The 22,655-nt window shown below is 32.6% G+C and overlaps 1 protein-coding gene across 1 annotated transcript; it reads left to right on the forward strand.

The window, feature by feature from the left end:
- Nucleotides 1-558: 558 nt before the first annotated feature.
- LOC134681648 (stromelysin-2-like) lies at nucleotides 559-21,756 on the forward strand. The gene is made up of 10 exons (XM_063541302.1): nucleotides 559-635; nucleotides 3,107-3,243; nucleotides 4,553-4,628; nucleotides 9,485-9,621; nucleotides 10,269-10,511; nucleotides 16,312-16,599; nucleotides 17,192-17,362; nucleotides 18,226-18,365; nucleotides 19,822-19,973; nucleotides 21,490-21,756. Exons 1-10 carry the CDS (start codon nucleotides 577-579, stop codon nucleotides 21,581-21,583), a joined length of 1,497 nt encoding a protein of 498 aa, XP_063397372.1. The 5' UTR covers nucleotides 559-576; the 3' UTR covers nucleotides 21,584-21,756.
- The last annotated feature ends 899 nt before the right edge of the window (nucleotides 21,757-22,655 follow it).

Genomic DNA, 22,655 nt, shown 5'->3' on the forward strand with positions numbered 1-22,655 from the left:
CGAACAATTTGGTTATATGTCAAGCATTAAATCGTTCAAATTACAGTAATATCTACTTTCAGAGTTATCTCGAACAATTTGGTTATATGTCAAGCATTAAATCATTCAAATTACAGCAATATCTACTTTCAGAGTTATCTCGAACAATTTTGTTACATGTCAAGCGCTAAATCATTTAAATTACAGCAATATCTACTTTCAGAGATATCTCGAACAATTTGGTTATATGTCAAGCGCTAAATCATTTAAATTACAGCAATATCTACTTTCAGAGTTATCTCGAACAATTTGGTTATATGTCAAGCGCTAAATCGTTCAAATTACAGCAATATATACTTTCAGAGTTATCTCGAACAATTTGGTTACATGTCAGGCGCTTAATCATTCAAATTACAGCAATATCTATTTTCAGAGTTATCTCGAACAATTTGGTTATATGTCAAGCACTAAATCGTTCAAATTACAGCAATATCTACTTTCAGAGTTATCTCGAACAATTTGGTTATATGTCAAGCGCTAAATCATTTAAATTACAGCAATATCTACTTTCAGAGATATCTCGAACAATTTGGTTATATGTCAAGCGCTAAATCATTTAAATTACACAGTAGCTCTGAGAGGACAGAGGCTTTAAAGTAAGTATCAAGTATTAGCCAAGATACCGTGAATTGCTTTAAAAATATATGGTAGTAAAATGTATTCTTATATATAATTTGAATGGTTTACACTGCATTTAAAATAAGTTATTGCCCTAGTATATCTTTCTATCAACAGGACTCCATGAACACTAGCTTTTGAGATGTTAAATGAAATTTCGCGTACACTTCCAAAGTACAGGTCTTTACCACATAATAAGCTATTAAGGGCCAAAATGGAGAATTGAAAACAATTAATTCAAACAAACAAGAAAACAAACTGCCGGATTTGTGTAAAAAATAATGCATAAAAATCGGATACAATATACAGCAACAAATGACAACTAATGAATGTTGTTTATCTCTTGCTGTATCGTCGAAGATGACAATGTTAATGGTTATACAAATGTTTTTAAAGTACTTCATTGCTTACTTAGTATACTACTGCTTAGTGAATTGGTTTTTTTTCAGCTAAATTATTTGTATGAGCTTTTTTTTATTTTTAGGCCTCCGGAGCATTACTGAACGGAGACATTGATTCAATTCAATATTTTATTTAAGTCTCATCTCTCAATAATATAAAATACAACATTACATTAAATGTAAAAATATATAAATATAAAAAGAGAGCCATTTTGTACAGAATTACAAGAGACTATAACATTAAAAATTATATAAAGAATTCATCTATTATAAAACATATTGACAGTAACATTATTTACAGTATAAAACATTTCTACCTCTATTTAAAATAAGATTACACAGCTACTAATCATATTATTATCTGTAAATAAAAACACTAATTTCTGTTTATCATCATAAGACATAAAATCACCATTAAAATGTGTTGCTTCATCAAATATTTTTTTTCTAAAATCATCATACAGAGGACACGATAAAATAACATGGGCTTCATCTTCTAAATTGATCGCCAAAATGCTATTACTCCATGCATGAAGTGTTTCCCAAATTTCTATTTCTTGACCTGCGAAACCTAACTAAAAGCGGTTTGTTTTTATTTGATGCTAAAATTTAATACTAAAAATTAAGCTTCTTTCAGTTTGGGTTGACAATTTAATCCGTATCTAAGTATTCAATGGCATAACGATACCGGAAGATTCGTGTATTTTTAAATTAATATTTTTTTCCGATTTCATTATTACTTATGTGATTTATTTACGATATCCGCTTTTTAAATAAGTTATTCAATTTTAATTTTTTGTATGATCAAAAATCGTCATTTTTAAAGTAACGCGTCCTATTTTTTCAAAATAATCCGTTTATAAATACATGTATGAGTGTAATAAACACGTTATCATAATAAAAACAATATCAATAAGCAGATGAAATTTAAAATAAACAGGGTACCTCGCGGAAACCAAGTGGTCTAAATCAAAAGAATAAAAAAAGTTCTACTTCTTAAATCACTAGCCAGTCAACATTGAGGTTGTGAGTTCGAACCCTACTCGTGCGGGTGTTCTCGAATTTAATTGACTATGATTGCCAGTTTTCCTATCGTGGTTTTCTCTGGGCATTTTGGCTTCCACCACCTTTGAAAAATGACCGCCACGAAATAGCCCAAATGTGGCTCCTAAAAGTTGCGTTAAAACACCAACAATCAAAATAAACAGAAATGCAGAAATATTTTAAAATGTTTTATCAGAGGTTGCCTTGTCCTCCTTCTTCATTTCACATGGGTCCCTTTTAAATTCTCTATCCGCAAGTGCATCGTATAAAAATTGTAGAAAATAAGAAAAGGTCACAAGTCCATGGTCCATTATTTCAAAGAGAAATATGGAAAACAAATTAAGGGAGGAAATATTAAAACATTATCACCTGTACTAAATCAAGTTATAAATGAAGTTACCACTTATGTTTTTCTATATTCATCACTTTTTAACTGATAACTTTGAATTCAGTCGTTAAACAAGTTATATTGGAAGACTTTGCTAATTCTTGATCTAACAAATATTTTGGAATTATTACACTATGACAGTTAGGCCCACACAATTATTTATTGCTCTTCATACATTTTTTCGTTTATGTTTTTGTGCATAGATCCGTGACCTGAGGTTGCAACTTCTATCTAATTGAGTTTCTGGCTGAGAATTAGTATCATTAGAAATCATACCATTTTCTTTTTTTCATTGCTTTATAATTATTGATTTTTTTTTTGGAGGGCGGAGGGTGACCATACGGTTTCCATTTGAACCCCCTCTGTTGACGGAATAAAACACAGACCATATGAAAAGGGGAACACATGAAAATCTAGCCGACACATAATCAAGTGTTTCATAATATTTTTCTGACCAAAAATGTTAAATGAAATTTAAAATTCTTAAAATGAAATTTTAAATTCTTAAAATGAAATTTTAAATTCTTAAAATGAAATTTAAAATTCTAAGTTTGAATTTAAAGTCTTTACAGACAAGCAACATACTGATATTGATGAACAATATATAATTTTACAGGTCCTTTCAGAAGTTTAACAATCTGCCTATAACGGGAAAACTGGATCAAGACACCGTACACAAGATGAACACACCAAGATGTGGTGTTCCGGATATGGAGCCCAGTTCAGATGGTTTACCGAAACCATATAAATTAGGTGCCTATATACAATTTTGTCTCTACTTAATATATACAAATTTTATAAATCATCCACTGATAATGTAGTTGGGTCCTACTGTCGTTATAATATCTGTAATTGCATTACATATTAAAATTATGATCATCGGGCTATTAATGCTGCATGTATAATTGAAATATGCTTTCATATGTTTTAAAGTTTGGTGTCACGTCCATTTTTATTGAACAAGTACACATTTTGTTTAGGGGCCCGGCTACCTGATGCGGCGTAAGATTTTCTTGCTTTGTTGTAAACCCATTGGTAGCCTTAGTCTATTTTCTGCACTTCGATCGGGTTGTTGTCTCTGACATATTTTCTATTTCCGTTCTCGATTGTAGCTAACAATGCGACGATGATTAAAATAGCTACACCTAACGACTAGCTTTATTGTCAATGAATTAAACTAGTCACTTGTTATCTAGCTAACAATGAAACGATGATTGAAATAGCTACACCTGGCGACTAGCTTAAGTGTCAATGAATTTCAGCAGGTCACTTTTTATACAGCTATTAAACATTACAATGACAGTTGAAATAGCTATACCCGACGACTAGCTTTAGTGTCAATGAATTTCAACTGGTCACTTGTTATCTAGCTACCAATGCGACGATGATTAAATTAACTGCACCCGACGGGACTTAGTGTCAATAGATTTTTTTGGGAAACTGAACGATTGATAAATACACGTTTCATTTGACAAGGGAAGCACAGTTTTTTTTCAATGTTTCAAAGTCATTTCATACGATAGCTTTCAAAGAACAACATTTGAGCAATATTTAGTATCCTGTGTAAATTTCTACAGTCATGAAACCGCCGAAAGGAAAGGGTCATTTTTAAGTTTGAAAAAAGTACACTCTGATTCGTATACATAATTCATCCGAACTGAATGTCATAAAATAGATGCAATTTCTTTTTTCAAGTAATAAAATCTTTGCATACGTCTGTTTACAAGTCGGTATTATAATTGAAACTAACCATGTTTAATTGGAACTAATCAAGCGCTCCCCATCGTCGACCAATTCTTACAATCGCCGTACTAGGCGCACTTGATACACAGTTGTCTTAAAAAAAATAGCTTTATACTGTATCCACTTTTGTTAACGCAAACGATGTCCTATCACTGATAATAACAATTAAAATATTATAGGTAAATCGATAGATAAAAGGTAACAATTTGAGATAAAAGACATAATGATTCTTCTTGACATATTTTGAGTGACTTACATTTAATATTCATATATCTGCATAGCATGGCGATATTTATAACAATTTTAATTATGTTCATAGGGCCAAAATGGACGAAAAAGAATTTGAGTTGGAGAGTTACTAATTTTAGTGATCGTTTGTCGGATTCGACTGTAAAGTAAGTACTTTAAGTTATGTCTGAGAGTTGCTAATCATATTAATCTGTTATATCTCTTGGAAGTCATACACAAAATATTTAAAAACAAATATCATCAACGTTCCTTATTGTAATAGAAAAACGCTGAAATCTTTGAAAATTTGCACTTGTGAGGCGACTACGTGCCACCTCAGTTTCATTTCTGTTCATAAGACTAAACATTCTCGAGTACTTTGAACCTTGTCCGTTTTGGTAATTTTGATTCTTTAAAGGTCTTGATTTTAAAATACCACGTGCAGTCTGGTAATATGATCGTCATAGTGATCAGTCCTAACAACCTTGCATTTCATCATCTATCGTATATATTTTTTAAATTCATAACAATCTTGCATTTCATAATCTTGCATTTATTGTTTAAAATTAGCACCTGTATTTTTTTGATACATGCACTTCAGCTAAAACTGATAAATTCTACTTTTGAATGTGAACTCCGGTAAGAAGTTTTGATTACATTCTTCCTGAACATACAGGAAACATTTGCCAGTGGACGTTAAGTTGTTATGGGAGTCTAAAAAAATTATAGAATTTGTATATACTTTGCCGAAACGTAGAATCTATTGATATATCTATAATACTAAAATTACGAGGTCCAATTTGTCAGCCGTCATCACGTAAAAACGACAAATCAAAGAATTCAACTTTATATATAACTAACATAGTACAAAGATGTAGATTAAAAATTACACCACTCCAGGCCCTTTTGTTTTCCGAGAAATTAATATTGCCAATAATTAAGAAGTTCCGTGTCGAGTCCGATACCGATATCAATAGTATATTCACCTGTTACCTTTTACCTTATCTGTACGTTCTGCATCTGACAGGCGCACCACCAAACGGTGTATTTAGGACTATAGTTGCTATTTACACGGGTCATAATCACAGGGTTGACACTACTAAATTCTATCAACCATTGTCAAATTGTTACCTATTGTAGTATTTTATAAATCAGTAAGACTTTCTAAGATAAAAAAAAAAAACCGAATAGTACTAATCACAGTTCCAGTTCGACGGGTTCAAACAGAAAAATTCAGTCACTGACCCGCGGTATCACGGGTGTGTTCTAGTGTTAATAAAAATGATAGGTCACCGTGCATTTTCTCAAACTACAGGTGGTGAAAAAACGACACATTTTGTATAGATTATACAGGAGAATACACCAATTTGTGATTAGAAACTAAACTAAAAGATAAAATCGTAAAATAAATTAGCAAAAGATAGCTTTCAGACAATTCTTTGAGAAAATCAGAAGAAAAGATAGGGTCACCGTACATTTTTTTCGGCTGAAATGCAAAGTAGGAAAATTCCATGTAGAATCCTTCAGAAAATGCACTGTTTAAGAATAACTTCCATTTAAAATGCCAATTTAAAAAAAAAAAAAAATCAGCATTTGCAGAGATATTTAATAATTATAAGTTTTATTCTTATAAATTGGTTCTTTTGAATGAACATTTAATTTAAAAACTTCATTTCTGCTTCAAATTTAGAGTTACCTCCCCTGAAAAAAGCCAAGTTAAAAACACTTAAAATACAACTAAAAATAATCAACAGTTGTAAAAATAATAATATTTTAAAGTTATATTCTTATGAATTGGTTCTTTTAAATAAAAAATCACATTAAAAATCTGCATTCCTGCATCAAATTTTGCTTACTTGTTAGAAAATCTAGACCTTAGATTCTCTGTTTTTTACAATCCAAGATGGCGGAAGACATACCTTAAGCATATAAAAACACGCAAAACACCGTTAGATAAAGTTTTTTGAGCTCAGCCGTGATCATCCTTTGATATATTTTTGTTGGGGCTATCAATGTTTTCAATTTCTTATAGTTAATGGCTTTTCTTCTACTTATATTAATCTAGGCATCATCAAAGATATTTGTTATAAAATTAAGAATGGAAATGGGGAATGTGTCAATGAGACAACAACCCGACCATAGAAAAAAACAACAAGAGAAGGTCACCAACAGGTCTTCAATGTAGCGAGAAATTTCCGCACCCGGAGGCGTCCTGCAGCTGGCCCCTTAACAAATATAATACTAGTTCAGTGATAATGAACGCCATACTAATTTCCAAATTGTACACAAGAAACAATTTAAAATAATACAAGACAAACAAAGGCCACAGGCTCCTCACTTGGAACAGGCGCAAAAATGCGGCGGGGTTAGACATGTTTGTGAAATCTCAACTACCCCCTATACCTCTAGCCAATGTAGAAAAGTAAACACATAACAATCCGCACATTAAAATTCAGTTAAAGAGAAGTCACAGCCGAGTCTGATGTCAGAAGATGTAACCAAAAAACAAAATGACAATAATACATAAATAACAACAGACTACTAGCAGTTATCTGACATGCCAGCTCCAGACTTCAATGAAACTGACTGAAAGATTATGATTTCATCATATGAACATCCGACACAATCCTTCCCGTTAGGGGTTTAGTATTATACCATCATAAAATATACGAGAAGAACATAACCCGTGTCATGCCAACAACTGGTTTTTGGATAAATGTGTTTATTTCCGATGCAAAGACCCTATAAGTGAATCAATAATAACGCCAAAGTATGCAATCTTTAATGACCTGACAACAGTATCGTAATTATATCCCTTCTCAATAAGTCTATTCAAAGGTTTAGTTAGTTTCTAAGGTAAATACTGACACCTTTGTGCTTTATAAAGAATATTTCCCTAAAAAATTGAATGTGAAATACCTAAACGTATAAGAAGTCTGCATGTTGAGCTATATTTACGAATGATACCGATGATAAAATTAAGTAAATGTTTTGACTAGTTTGTGATATCGAACACCCTGGTGTAATAATTTTGCAGTAATACATAAATTTCTCTTGTTAAAATCTAAAACATTGTTACATACACGGGCGAATCATACAAGTTGAGATATATAAACACCGTAAGATGGTGACAAGGGAACGTCACCATCTAAAAATGGATAATTAACGATAGGAAAAATCATCTCTTTTATCATAAATTTTAGTATTCAGTGGTAAAGATATCAAGATCGAGGAAAGGGCAGTGGTCATTGTTAGTATTAGCTTTATTTAAAGTAAGTTTAACATGCTAAATTTCTTTAGTTTACATACTGGAGTCGTCATTATTGAGAGCCAAAATATCATCCAAATATCTAAAAGTATTATTAAGTTTGTTTATCAGACGTTGTTTCGATGGGTCTTTGCCTATTTTTTGTCATAAATTGTAACTCATAGCAATACAAAAACAGGTCCGCAATAAGTGGTGCACAGTTAGTCCCCATTGGAATTCCGATAACCTGACGAAATACGGAATCCCCAAAGCGAACAAAAATGTTGTCTAGTAAAAATTCAATGGCATATATAGTATCAAAGTATGTCAAATTGACATAGTCTTTTTGTCTATTGCTACTAAAAAATGACATAAAAGAGTAAAATCACAAAAATACTGAACTCAGAGGAAAATCAATTAGGAAAGTCCATAATCACATGGCAAAATCAAATAACAAAACGCATCAAAAACGAATGGAAAAGAACTGTCATATTCCTGACTTGGTACAGGCATTTTCAAATGTAGAAAATGGTGGATTAAACCTGGTTCTATAGCGCTAACCCTCTCACTTTAATAACAGTCTCATCAAATTCAGAGTTTGGACATATATATTCACATTCTGACTTTTTAATGTAAGTTTTGTTTTTCTATTGATAGATATTAAGAGGGTGAAAATTAAACATATATTTAAAGCCAGCCAATTGTATTTATATTTCTCTATACCGTAATCTTATCAGAAGTTGTCGTATGTGATATCTTCATAATTTTCATTATTTTTGAAAAAAGTTTCAATGGAATTTTTAAGGATTTGTTTTTAACCTACTGTTAAATACTCTAGTAGATTTAGAGCTACACACATTGTGACACAACATGTTGTTGTCATTCTAGTTTTAGATCAAATATAAGACCAGGTTTATTTCTGTATCAAGTTAGGAATATGGAGGTTGTTTTTTCGCGTGTTCCATTGATTGACAGCGTTTATATTGCCTGGTAGTTCTCTACTTTTGTTAAACCATTATTGCTATGTTCCATTGACTGACAGCGTTTATATTGCCTGGTAGTTCTCTACTTTTGTTAAACCATTATTGCTATGTTCCATTGACTGACAGCGTTTATATTGCCTGGTAGTTCTCTACTTTTGTTAAACCATTATTGCTATGTTCCATTGACTGACAGCGTTTATATTGCCTGGTAGTTCTCTACTTTTGTTAAACCATTATTGCTATATGCATGTCTTTTAGTTCTGATTGACAGCGTTTATATTGCCTGGTAGTTCTCTACTTTTGTTAAACCATTATTGCTATATGCATGTCTTTTAGTTCTGATTGACAGCGTTTATATTGCCTGGTAGTTCTCTACTTTTGTTAAACCATTATTGCTATATGCATGTCTTTTAGTTCTGTTTTGTTCGTTGTCTCATTGATATATATCCCACATCGTCTGCTATTGATCGTATATGATTTGATCAGCAATCATTTCACATTTCTCCATTTTTCATTTTAACTACAAAGCCTTGATCAACTTTCTTTTACTTTGAATAGATTCTACTTAGAATGAGCTCTAAAAACCTAGCGTCTGTTTTAATTTTTGTTTAATATATATATTGCAAGATCACTTTTAAAGACCTTACCTGACAGTTTTTTTTTCTTTCATGTGTAAATTTAAACCAGCAATAGCACTTATAAAAAACACCCTACCCTCGTTACATAGATCTGAACTACCAGGTCAATGAAGCTCAAGCATTATTGGTCCTTATCGCTACACTTTTTTTAATAGGTCTGAAATAGCTAGAGCACTTAAAGCCTGGTCGGACGTGGCAGATTTGTCCTTTACAGAAGTTAGTTCCGGGGAGGATATTGAAATCAAATTTGTGACAGGTTCTCATAATGATGGTAATCCCTTCGATGGCGAAGGTACGTTACATTTTCATTTATTCATGGTGAAGAATAATGCTGCGTTCACACGCTATTAAATTCGATTCGGTTTAACTTATTCGAATCGCATTCGAAACGTTTTACGTTCAAACGTGAATTCTTATTGGAATTGCAATGCGCGTCAAATTCGCTAACTGTCCAAACGACTTTCACTTTTAATTCGTATAAACAAAAACGCATTTCTAATGCGAAATAAATAATGCGATTTGGCCAATTCCAATCAATTCGAATTAAAAACGTAGATTGTGTGAACACGATTAGCGAATTTGATTTGCATTCGATTTGAATTCAATTCGAATTAAATGTACGTGTGAACGAGGCATGAGAGACATTTTTTTTCTTCATTTACATAATAATAACGGACACGAAAGAGTAAGTCAGAACATTAAATCTGCATCAAACATGTTGGATCATTAAAAAGGCATAGCATCAGATACATTTATATGAAATTCACGATTTGGTTGATTAAATTGAATTTGTTTGATTTAAAAAAGAAAACAGCCTTTATTAACATTATTTAGCGAATGTTGTGTCGGTAGAGGCTAATTGATTCGAAGATTTCGACTTTTTTTTATTAGTTACTATATAATTATCATCATTGAAATCATTGGTTGATAATTTTCCAGGAGGTGTGCTTGCTCATGCATTTTATCCCCAAACTGGCGATGCCCACTTTGACGACGCCGAACTTTGGGTTGTCAATAAAACCGGTATAGATCTGTTCATTGTTGCTGCACACGAATTCGGACATTCTCTTGGCCTTGCCCATTCACAAAATGATGATGCATTGATGGCACCGAATTACTCTGGGTATATACCAAACTACCAACTTCATCCAGACGACATAGCCGGCATACGTGTTCAGTACGGTAAGAAAATAACAAAATTTCCATATTCACTTGACGAATTTTAAAGAATGCCATTACATTTTTAAAGAAAATGTTGATGTTTTATATGGTACAATGATAAAAGAAAAAAAAAGAGAATTGGATATCAACGTCATTTTTGTAAGGGCCGATTTTGGCCTCAGATTTCAAGTTCATCTAACGAAAGATTTTGGACACTTTTTAAACACTTACGTGTCTATTTCAATTGATTCAATTAGTATATTTGAAAGATTTTAGCTGATTAAGTCATTAAAAACCCTCCGATTCAAGCAAAAATATGAAAAATCTATCAAATATGCAAAAAATCGTCACTTTTCAGATGGTTTTGGTCAAAAATGAAAGTGGCCGCATCCGTTTTCATCCTCAACCTTTATATATGTCATGTATTATCATTAAATACAACTTACATTTCAATATTACAAATGAACACGAATGCGGCCACTTTCATTTGAGACAGAAACCGTCTAAAATTTAACCAAAATGCTAAAATTATGAAAAAGATTTCAGTAATTTAGCATGTCTTAATGGTGTTAGTACCCAATATATGTGCATTGTATTGTCAAAAACATACCATATTTGTGTAGCAGAAGCATTCTTCTTTCCTATAAATAGCTTTAGGATTACATTTTCACAATTTTGCAAAACTGCTATATTTTGGGGCCAAAATGGGGTCTTACTGAACCTACTCCTTTTAGAAATGTACAAACGTTCTAATGTATAAAATTCAAGATTGCTATAGTTAAATCAGAATAGACCTATACTATTCAATTCACATTTTAATCAAACCAATGAAGGATATTTGTTATCCGAAATATTCATAGATGTTTCCTTTTTTTTTTATTATTATTGTTGTTATTTTGTACACTTTTTAGGCTTACATAATTAATTTATTGTGAACACGTGTCGTTACTCTTTACGATTCAGCGCCCTCGTAAGAAAGGTCGTGTATAGGATAAAATCAATCGGAAAGTTGTCACTTGTTCAGACGCTCTAATGATATAGCTATTTCTGAGACTGAATCCTATATTAATTTGTAAGATCCTCTACGATAAATTATTCAGCTGATCTGTAAAAATTCCACCTCCATGCCTTAAATAGCATGGACTGTGTTACAACGCTAGATTGAAACTGACGAGGAAAAGTACAGAAAGCTTTACTATTGTAGAGTGGTCTAATCCGTCTGGCAAGGTGATTTGGTGTCACGATATCTCAGAAGCATGTGTTCGAATCCTGGCCAGGAAAGAACAAAACAGATCGAAGATTGTTGGTTGATATATAAACAAAATACATATATAACAAAAAAGGCGAAAGCAAATTTACAGATCTAACATTGTTGGATTGGTGTTTAGACGAGTTTTATTAACATATCACCATCACTGCTGGCGATCCGATGAATAAATATGGTGTAGAGATGTCACTTGTTCAGACTTACTCATATATATGTATATATATATATACTGATTTGTAAGTAAATCTGAACCAGTGACAACTCTTCATCAGATTGATCCTTCAAACCAACAGCAGTGATAATGATACATGGCTGCATATATTCTGTATATATAATTCGTCTAAAAATCAGCCTAACAATGTTACATCTGAAAAATTGCTTTCGCAAATATTTTGTTCTTCCTTCACCGGGATCTGACCTTCTTCTACTATTATAGCGTGACACCAAATCCTCTTGCACTGTATCCAACACGCTAGACACCTCGGCCACCTAGGCTTAACAATAATAAAGCATCAACCATTTGAATTTCTTGGGGGGGGGGGGGGGGGGGCTATGGATTTTTTTGGAAAAAAAAGTTGTTTCCAGTTTTGGGAGAAAAAATTAATTTGTTCTTGACCCTGAGAAAAAAAAATTGTTTGTTTCACCTTCAGCTGCCACTTTATGTTATGCTAAAATTGAAAGAAAAAAAATGTTTTTGACTCTCCGTGAAGGCCGAAGGCGAAAAATAAAGTTTATCTAGAAAAAAAATCCATAGCCCCCCCCCCCCCCGAAAATCAAATGGTTGCTGCCTAAAGACTTCGGTGACTGGGTGTTACTTTTTCTCGTCAGTTTTAATCTGGCGTCGTAATACAGTACATGATAAATAAGGCATGCAGATTGAATTATTACAGATCAGTTGAAATATCTATTGTAAAGGAATCTGGAACCTACAAATTAATGCATGACACAGTCACAGAAAATAATTGTATTTATAAGTACGTGTGAACCAGTGACAACTCATCAACAGATTTACCCATCGGATCACCAGCAATGATGGTAATACAGGGCTGTATACATTTTTTTTTTTTGCTTTCCTCGCCGGGATTCGAACTCGTGCTACTGAGATATCGTGACACCAAATCGTCTTGCACTGTGTCCGACACGCTTGACCACCACTCGTCAACCTAGGCTTCACAAAAATAACGCCTTTTGTGACTACCTTATCAGTTTTAAATTAGAATATATACATAAATGTATATATAACAACAAACACAATAAAAAACAAAACGTACTGTAAATTCAGAAATTATTGCGCGCGTTTATTATTGCGATATTGTCATTTTAGACTTAAATGCGATTTTAATTTTTACGATTTTCAGAAAAATCCTGTTAAATTCATATAAAGTATTTCAAAATGCGAGTTTAAATTATTGCGTTTACACCTCAGTCGCATTTTTCGCAATAATAAAAACCTCGCATTAATTTCTGAATTTACAGTATTGAAAATCAAGCATCGAAATACGAGTCCATTGAAAGAAGGGGAATACTAGCTGATTCAAAAGGGCCAGTGGTCTCATGATTCTTTATAAAAACCATTACCCTACTTAGTATGTGGAAGATTGAAATACGGCAGTCCGAAATTTCCTAAATCAATTTTAAGAATAATCATAGCGTTGAAATTCCACTGTTAATATTTTAATACCATTGTAAACAGTTGCATTTTAAAACATAATACTTTAGTCATTAATTATAAGTAGATTCGATAAAACTTGCATTCCTTTTTATAATATTATGGTTTACTTTTATAATACTAACATTTGATAAACTGACATTCCTTTTTATTATATTATGGTTTACCTTTATTTGAATAAATGATTATGTAAAGTACAGACAATTATTGTTTCGAAATTGAGTGAAATGATGGGTCCCATATGTAATGCCTGAAAGTTAGATGCAGGGATTAATACGTTCAGTAAGAGGGATTGGTCCGAGAGGCCTAGAAAAATAACATATTTTAGAATAGAGGGTTTAAATGTTCAGTAAATGCGGGTTAGGTTCCAGAGACCTGGAAAATAAAACGTATTTTAGATGAGGAGATAAAATCGTTCAGTAAGAGGATGGGTCCCATTGGCCTTGAAGAAAACGCAGTAATTTATTATAAAGTATACACACGTTCAGTAAGAGGATTGGTTCCATGGGCCTTAAAAAACTTAATTTAGATCAGAGGATTTAAAGACTAGTAAGAGGTAGAGTTCCAGAGGCCTAAACAATAAAAAAAGTATGAGAAAATTAAAAAAATCAGTAAGAGGATTGGTCTTATGGGACCCATATAAGACGTAATTTAGACCATTGCTGGGTTCAATAATTAGATGAAATCCAGGATTTATATCCAACCGTCATAGCAAGCTTGCTATTGTTATATAATTTCAAAAGTATGTTCTTCATTTAAAGTAATTTTGATGCCCTTTATAGCTTGCTGTTCGGTGTGAGCCAAGGCTCCGTGTTGAAGGCCGTACTTGAGCTATTATGGTTCACTTTTATGAATTGTTACATGTATGGAAGGTTGTCTCATTGACACTGATATACCACATCTTCTTATATCTAGAAATTAATTACAGGTTTGAAATGATATCATAATTTCAAATTCTGACACAGAAATGGTGTTGGATTAAAAAAAGAAGCATGGCTTCAAAGAATGTTTTGATATCTTATCTAACATATGTACTTTTCATGTCAAATGCTTATTATGGCACTATAACTATCACTGATAACATCAATTGTACCCCACTTGGCTCTGCAATTTGGACAATTTATGTTTTTTAGGGATGTTCATACCTAAATTCTTAAGGATGTACACATCTGAGAAGCCAACAAATTTTACAATTTATCTTTTTTTCTTAACCTTATTTTTGGGTTTATATTACGGTGAAAAAATAATTGGTGAAGAAAAATTCATATGGTTGTGCACTTATATTGTTACGACGACCCTTTTCCCATTTTCATCAATTTTTACCTATTTTGTGGCTGAGAAAAATTACACTTCCAATACTTAACTTTTTTTCGTGCTTCAATAAAGATGAAGTGGACCAATCTGAAAAAATCTTAACTTTAAAAAAAATCTAAACGACAGGTGTTAATATAAGAAGGTTTTGATCATATTTTGATGCTTTTTCGTGTCAACTTCACCATGCTGTCAGTTTTTGTCGATATGTGCTTTTTCTCTGTTTTTAGACCACAACTGATATCAATCCAACTTCTTTGCTATAAATGATTAACAAAATTTGAAAAGAAACAATGATTTGGAATGTACATGTTTCTGGTAAAATCATTTCTTTTACCTCCACCCTTTTTCTCAAAATTTGGACTAGCTTAATTGGAAATACAATTTAGAAAAAAATATTGCTAAAAGTAATTATTGTAAATACACAATTTATTTCACAGAGTAATTAGTTTAGTTATGATATTTATTAAATTCATTACTATTTTCCACTTGAATCATTTTAAAAATAATTCCAGAACAAGGTTTCAACGAGTCTGAAACATCAGAAGAAAAAAGTAAAAACACAAAAATACTGAACTCTGAGGAAAATTCAAAAAGGAGAGTCCCAAATAAAATGTCAAATCAAAAGTCCAAACACATCAAACGAATGGATAACAACTGTCATATTCCTGACTTGGTACAGGCATTTTCTTATGGAGAAAATGGTGGATTGCACCTGGTTTTATTGCTAGCGAAACCTCTTATTTGTATGACAGTCGCATCAAATTCTATTACATCAGTGTACCCCTATTTTTGACATTTTTACCTATTGTGTTTGTTTGTTTTGTCAACGAAGCGTGAACAAAACAAACAAACACAATAGGTAAAAATGTCAAAAATAGGGGTACAGGAGTCAGCATTGTGTTATCGTCTTAATCACTGTGAAAACAACAAATGTATCGAAGAAGCATCCTTATTTTGCTTATATTATACGATTTTATTTATCTATGTAAAATCCACCCATAAAGGATGGAAGGTTTTAAGTACTGGTGTAAATTTGCTCGTTTGAAATTCGCACAGGTAGACATAAAATAATTTTGTCGTTCAAAGAATGACGGGATACATAAATACAGAGTCACGTAAAATAGATATAGCAAAAACAAACATAAAGTAAAAGTAATGATAATAAATAAAATAAGTATGTGGTTCAAAGTATGACGGGATATACATAAGTATAGAGTCACGTAAAAAAACACATTCTTAATAAATCAAAAATTAAAGAGCTGATGACACCAAACATTGAGAAAAGAAGTGATGAACGTGTACACTGGTTTTATCTTCTCTGTCGTTCCATATGGATTTACTTGAGCGTTACAATCGGATTTAGTATTTGAAACCCAAATTGATTTCAAATCATACAGGAAAAATCGATACGCATGTTTAATGTATATTTTACGTACATAAAACTTGCGTTTGGAAACGCATGTAAAATGCCTATATTTTAAGACACATGGGTTTCTTTCATGTTTTCATGAGCGCACTTTTTTCTGTGTATGATATACTAAACATACCAAACTTTAACTTAATTCTTGTAGGAGAACAACAAACTCCTCCAGTCACTGATCCGCCAGCCACTGATCCTCCAGCCACTGATCCTCCGGCCACTGATCCTCCAGCCACTGATCCTCCGGCCACTGATCCTCCAGCCACTGATCCTCCGGCCACTGATCATCCGGCCACTGATCCTCCGGCCACTGATCCTCCGGCCACTGATCCTCCAGCCACTGATCCTCCAATACCTACTCCAGCAGTAACAGTAACGCCGCCTCCTGTGGACAACAGACCGGAATTGTGCTTTAATGGTTATGAAGCTACAATTAAAAGTATGTTTCGTAAGATACAATTTTATTTTACACTGTATTCATGCTCAAAGACTACGTACGATTAGAATTTTCAATATGAAATTAAAGTTTAAATATGACGTGTAAATATTTGCAAATCGAAGTGTTGCAACGCTAGGCTTCTTCAAACTTAAGCAAGGGATAATGTAAAGTCAAACGATACCAATTGTAAGGAAAATTATCTCACGAATACGAAAAATTCTTAAATTGAGGTACTTAATTAACTCATCATAAATACCAGGATTAATATTTATTGCACAAGCGCCAGAAGGGCGCAACCCAAAGACTCGTCAGTACTCGTTAGTGAGGTTCGACTCAAAAGAAAGTTCAAGATGCTAAACAAGTACGCAGTTGAAGAGCATAAATGTGATTGAAGGTCTAAATTGTTTTCTTATTGGCGGAATCATTTGTTTTCTTTTCAAATTCATAATTTAATCAAATGTATATGTCATTACTTGTGTAGTTGTAATCTATTTCTTTTCCAATAGTTTTTGTCTGTTTCAATCAAAATATGTTGCAATGTAGCATGTATATCATTCTCTTCCTTTCATAAACAAAATCACCTATTTTATAGATACAAATGGGGAGTATTTGTTTTTCGTTAAACCAAAACACGTAATGATGATGACTGCTGCAAATGGACTATATAGAACTGAAAAAACAAAAAAAGTTTTTAAAAAATCTCCAAGGAAGGTGGAAGGTGCTTTTATTCTACCGGATACGAATAACATATATCTGATAAAAGGTAAATAAAACTTTCTTAGAGTGTTATTTAACAATGCTTATTCCTCCAAATGTTGTTCTATTTAAATTTAATTAGATAGACATTTTGTATTACGCGTGACTATAAAATTTCCACATGAAAGTCTGCTTCATATATTGAGTTAAGGTTTACAATTTTCAGTGATGACAGTAATGCTTAGTTAAACCAATATCTAAGATACAGATTTTCCATTGTGAATTTTCCATTTCTATGAAACAACATTCCAGTAGCGGAAGACGTCTACATGTAATGAAGTATATTTTTAAAGTATACGATATTCCAGTGCATACGTTTCCTTTTATGACTTTCTTCACAACATTCATCTAGATGTTAGGAGATAATGAAGAAACGATTTTTAAATGTTTTAAAAAGGTTTATAGTTGTCGTCATAATTTGAATAACCATTGGCAAATATTTGGGTCACAGATGATATTCATATATCTCACTCCACGTATCATAAACCGATATTGTTTTCTCATTACTATCTTTCTACAGGGTTTGTTGTTTTAAATGTTTCACTTTTGCTTTAAAGCATTCAAAGTTTTTTCCTTTCGAAGCATTCCAACGAAATTTTACTTGCAAAATGCATAATACTCGTTTCAAACGAGTCACAGTCATTCGTCTCAACTCGGCAATTTCCGTAGAACGAGAGCAGCGGATTCTACCGAGAATTGCCGAAAGCAGTCACCGTATTCAGTTTTATTTCGGTAAAAGGATGCTGCAGCGTATCTATACATCCAGAATAGTCAAAACGGATGCTCTCTTTTGTATTGGATTACCTCCTGGATGCGACCGTATGATATAACACAGAAGTCATGAATATATTCGTTGGTTTATATTAACAGGCAAAAAATTGTATGAATTCGACTCTGAAGGAACACGTACAAGGGTGCTGAAAATTAAAAAAGAAAAAGGTAGAAAGAGATTGCCAGAGAAAACACGTGCCGCATTTGCTGTTAGCGAAAACCAGGTGTATATGTTAGGTGTAAGTAGTTAATATTTATTAAAACATACATAATACACAGGAGACATATTAAAAAACTTGAAAATTCAGCTGATTTTGTTAGAGAAATATACAATATTAGGTTAATGTCAGGAAAATATAAACTTTTTTTGTATGAGACTGAGAAAATGGAGAAATGCGAGGTTTAATCGAGTCCTCACCATTTTTGAACCGAGTACCAAAAAAAAAAATTCTATGACGTTGACCTAATATTGTGTTTATACTTCAAATTGAATTAATACATTGATAGCTTTTTAAATCGTAACACAAATGTCAAACTTATTTTCATCCCTTAATGGACCCCTGATTGTGGAGAAAGTGTTCCATGGTGAAATTGACATCATACAAAATATAGCTTTGTTACTATGTTTAGGAAATAAAGACAAGCATAGGTAGTTTCAGTATTAAACATTTTATTTATCATTACGATAAACCAGTTGTCTCTATTTCAAACAACGTGTATGACAGCTGCTGTTTAGTTTCTTAATACTGTTATAATTAACCTCAGAATTCAAACAAAAAATGGTACAGGAGTAGGTCCGGTAAGGACCGATTTTGGCCTCAAATTTCAGTTTCATCTGACGAAAGATTTTGACCACTTTTTATACACTTAAGTGTCTATTTTATATGTTTCGATTAATTTATTTGAAAGTTTTTAACTAAACGATCCGATTCGAGCTCAAATATGAAAAATCTACCAAATATGCGAAAAAATGTCACTTTTCAGATGGTTTTTGTCAAAAACGAAAGTGGCCGCATCCGTGGTCATCCTCAACCTTTATATATGTTTTGTATTATCATCGAATACAACTTCCATTTCAATATTTTGGATGAACACGAATGCGGCCACTTTCGTTTTACACGGAAACCGTCTAAAATTTAAGTAAAATGCTGGAATTGTTAAGATTTCAGTAATTTAGCATGACTTTATGGTGCTAGTACCCAATATATGTGCATTGTATTGTCAAAAACAGCCCATATGTATGTAGCAGAACCATTTTACTATCCAATAAATACCTGTAAGTTTACATTTTAACAATTTTGTAAAACTGCCATATTTTGGGGCAAAAAAAGGGTCTTACCGGACCTACTCCTTTGACTTTTTCTAGATCCGTAACGATGGAACGAACGATTTTCTGTCTTATGGAATATATATGTTACCTATTGCAACACAGATTCTTTGAAGATCGCCTAATTTACTCAAACTTTATTCTTCTGCTGTATTTAACTATAAATGTTATTCAATTCAATCGACGAAAACATGAAATGTTCTTATTGTGTATAAACATATTTATTAATGATTTTTAATTTTGTTTAACTTATAAACTGTACAGGAATTTTAATTTTTATTTCTCTTTTAAAGGTGGTAGTTTCTTGTTAAAATATTTTTAATTTTTTACTTACGTCTATGAACGAACACACATGTACATAATTTCAGGATAGTATGGTATGGCAATTAGATTTGTCAACCCTAACCATCAGTTCTGAATCGATCAAACTAATATCAGAAGAGTTCCCTGGATTACCCTCTGGGACTGAAGCAGCAATGCTGTACGACACTCAGACAGTTTATTTCTTCCAATCTAACATGTAAGTTTACTCGTATTTTCATTAATATTAGATGTATTAATTATTCCCCCGGTATTATTACTTATTTTGAACATGCAACATTACATGTATATCTTTGTCAGATAGTAAAATGTTGAAGAGTGTTTGGTGACCCAAACTAGTTATAGGTCACCATACAGCCTTCAACATTGATAAAACTATATACGGTATAGTTAGCTATAAGAGGCATCGATATAACAAAACAAATGTGTCTGATTTAAGACAAACGTTGATTGATTGATTGATTGTTGGTTGCTAAACGTCCAGTGGCAAATGTTTCATGCATATTCGGGACGAGAACAAGTTCACAACGAATACAATAGGTAATTGATACAATAGAGGCCATCTGTGATGATGGTCGGGGAAATTTGGACTGCCACTGGAAAATGAGGGTATATTGGATAGGGACAGAAATTTTGCCTTGCAACAGACCACCTACGGACCCCTCAAAGAGTTGTTGCAAGGGTTCTTAACGTGCAAAGAGCATGGCACTCTCTTTACACGAGGCATCGGATTTAACGTCCCAATTCTGACCGGACGTGACTGCGAACTTGATACATCCCGCACAGCCAAACGGAAGCCCACTTCGGCTAGCGTTTTACTGCCGGTCGGGAGAAGACCATGTAACAATATTTCTATACCCCAGTCACCCTTGGGACAAACGTAAAACATAATTTCCTTTGATATTACCGTTTTGTGTCAAATGTATGTTACAAAGAAGGCTAGCTGTTCAAGTGCTAGCAAAAGGCGAAACTAAAAGTGATTTAAGAATGTTTTATTGTATTATTGAAACGTTTCTAGTGCATATTTGAAAAAAATACATATATGGTCCAAATACTCATATGGTCCGTCTCGTTAAAGACATTCCCTCTATTGTTTATGCGCACATACAAGCGCAACAGTATACTATGCCGTCAGCGGTTTATGTCCAAACGAGTATATACTGGTATGGGCGGTCCATATGAGTATATGCATATGGTCATGACCATACGAGTATGGTTCGAATACTTCTGTGGTGCAGAACATTACCATTATATTCTTTATGACGACTTCATATTCTTTTATCGTCATTGACTTACTATGTAATTTAAGAAAAAAAGCAGCAATGTACAAAACATTACGATATTACGGGTGCCAGATGTGGAGCAGAATCTGCTTACTCCTCCGGAGCACCTTCGATAACCCCAAGTTTTTAGTGGGGTTTGTGTTGCTTAGTCTTCAGTTTTCTATGTTGTGTCTTCTGTACTATTATTTGTCTCTTTATCTTTTTATTTTTAGCCATGGCGTTGTCGGTTTATTTTCAATCAATGAGTTTGACTGTCCATCTGGTATCTTTCGTCCTTTATTGATATGAACTTTTATAGTTTAGACAGGTATTTCTGAACTATTTTTTCATTTGGATTGGTATTTAAAAACCATTTGTTTTATTTGGACTGGTATTTATAAACCGTTTGTTTTATTAGGACGGGTATTTATAAACCATTTGTGTTTTGTACAGGTATTATAGTTTTGATTTACAAACAAACACTTTAAATGGTGGACCTTACGATGCTGCTGCTGAATTCATAAAGAACGACTGTGAAGTACAATAGTTAACTTAACATAGAATCATGGCGAAAACTAGATTGTGGGAAAAAAAATATACGTTTTGTGATTACCAGAAGACCAGACTTTTTTTTAGTCCGTCCGGTGTTTCGTATTTAACGTAGAATATGACATTTGTAAATAGATATTTTTTTTTATTAAAATAGGTTTACATTTCGTATTTTGATATGCTGTGTTTTGTTCATTCGTGCTAAGCAAAGCAAATGAAGGTAAAGGCGTGTTGTTTTATATATATTGAAAAACAACAGATGTTGAATGGATCAATAGACATGTACACTGCAAGCCGATACTGATACCGAAACCTATACCGAAACCAAAAATAACAGTGAGGTAAATGTTGAAAATATATAATGTTTAATTAATCCAACCCTTTTTTTTCATTATATTGATTGACATTTGCATACACTAGATAGATTATAACTTCAATTTAACAATTTACATTAATCTAGCAAAAAAACCAAAGTTAAATTCAACGATTATTAGATACAGTAATGCAAGTTACCTACAATTAAAATGTGATTAACATTGATTAATTATGAAACAAGTTTCGTCGAATAGAACGATCTGTACATAGTTCTACAATATATGAAATATCGTTCCAACTATATGTAAAAAAAAAAAGAGAACCTTAAAGGAGTATGTTGGATAAGGTCCTAAAATGGCCCCCTTTTTTAGCGTAAATTTCAAATTCGGATTTATCGACCAATATGTTGATAAATTATAGCTAAAACATTGACTAGCTAGGATATCAACCATTTTGTTGAAAGATGTACGTTTCTGCGTTTCATTATGACGTCACAAGTTGTACTCATATTGATTTTTCACGAAAATATCAATGAAAATGTTAAAATTTCCATAAATTATTGGACAGGAAACATAGAGTGCATACGTCGACAACACAGATCTTTTAAAATAATGTTTGTGAAGACATTTCACATGTCTTATTTGAATCTAAAGCTTGTCGACGCCTGCGCTCTATCTTTCCTATGTTTGGTTGAAATCTAGCTGATTTTGTCAAATTTCACCAAAATCTCTTATTTTGACCTTTTTTGGATGTAA

This window comes from Mytilus trossulus, chromosome 8 (genome assembly GCF_036588685.1).
Source record: "Mytilus trossulus isolate FHL-02 chromosome 8, PNRI_Mtr1.1.1.hap1, whole genome shotgun sequence".
In the NCBI taxonomy this organism is placed as follows: domain Eukaryota; kingdom Metazoa; phylum Mollusca; class Bivalvia; order Mytilida; family Mytilidae; genus Mytilus; species Mytilus trossulus.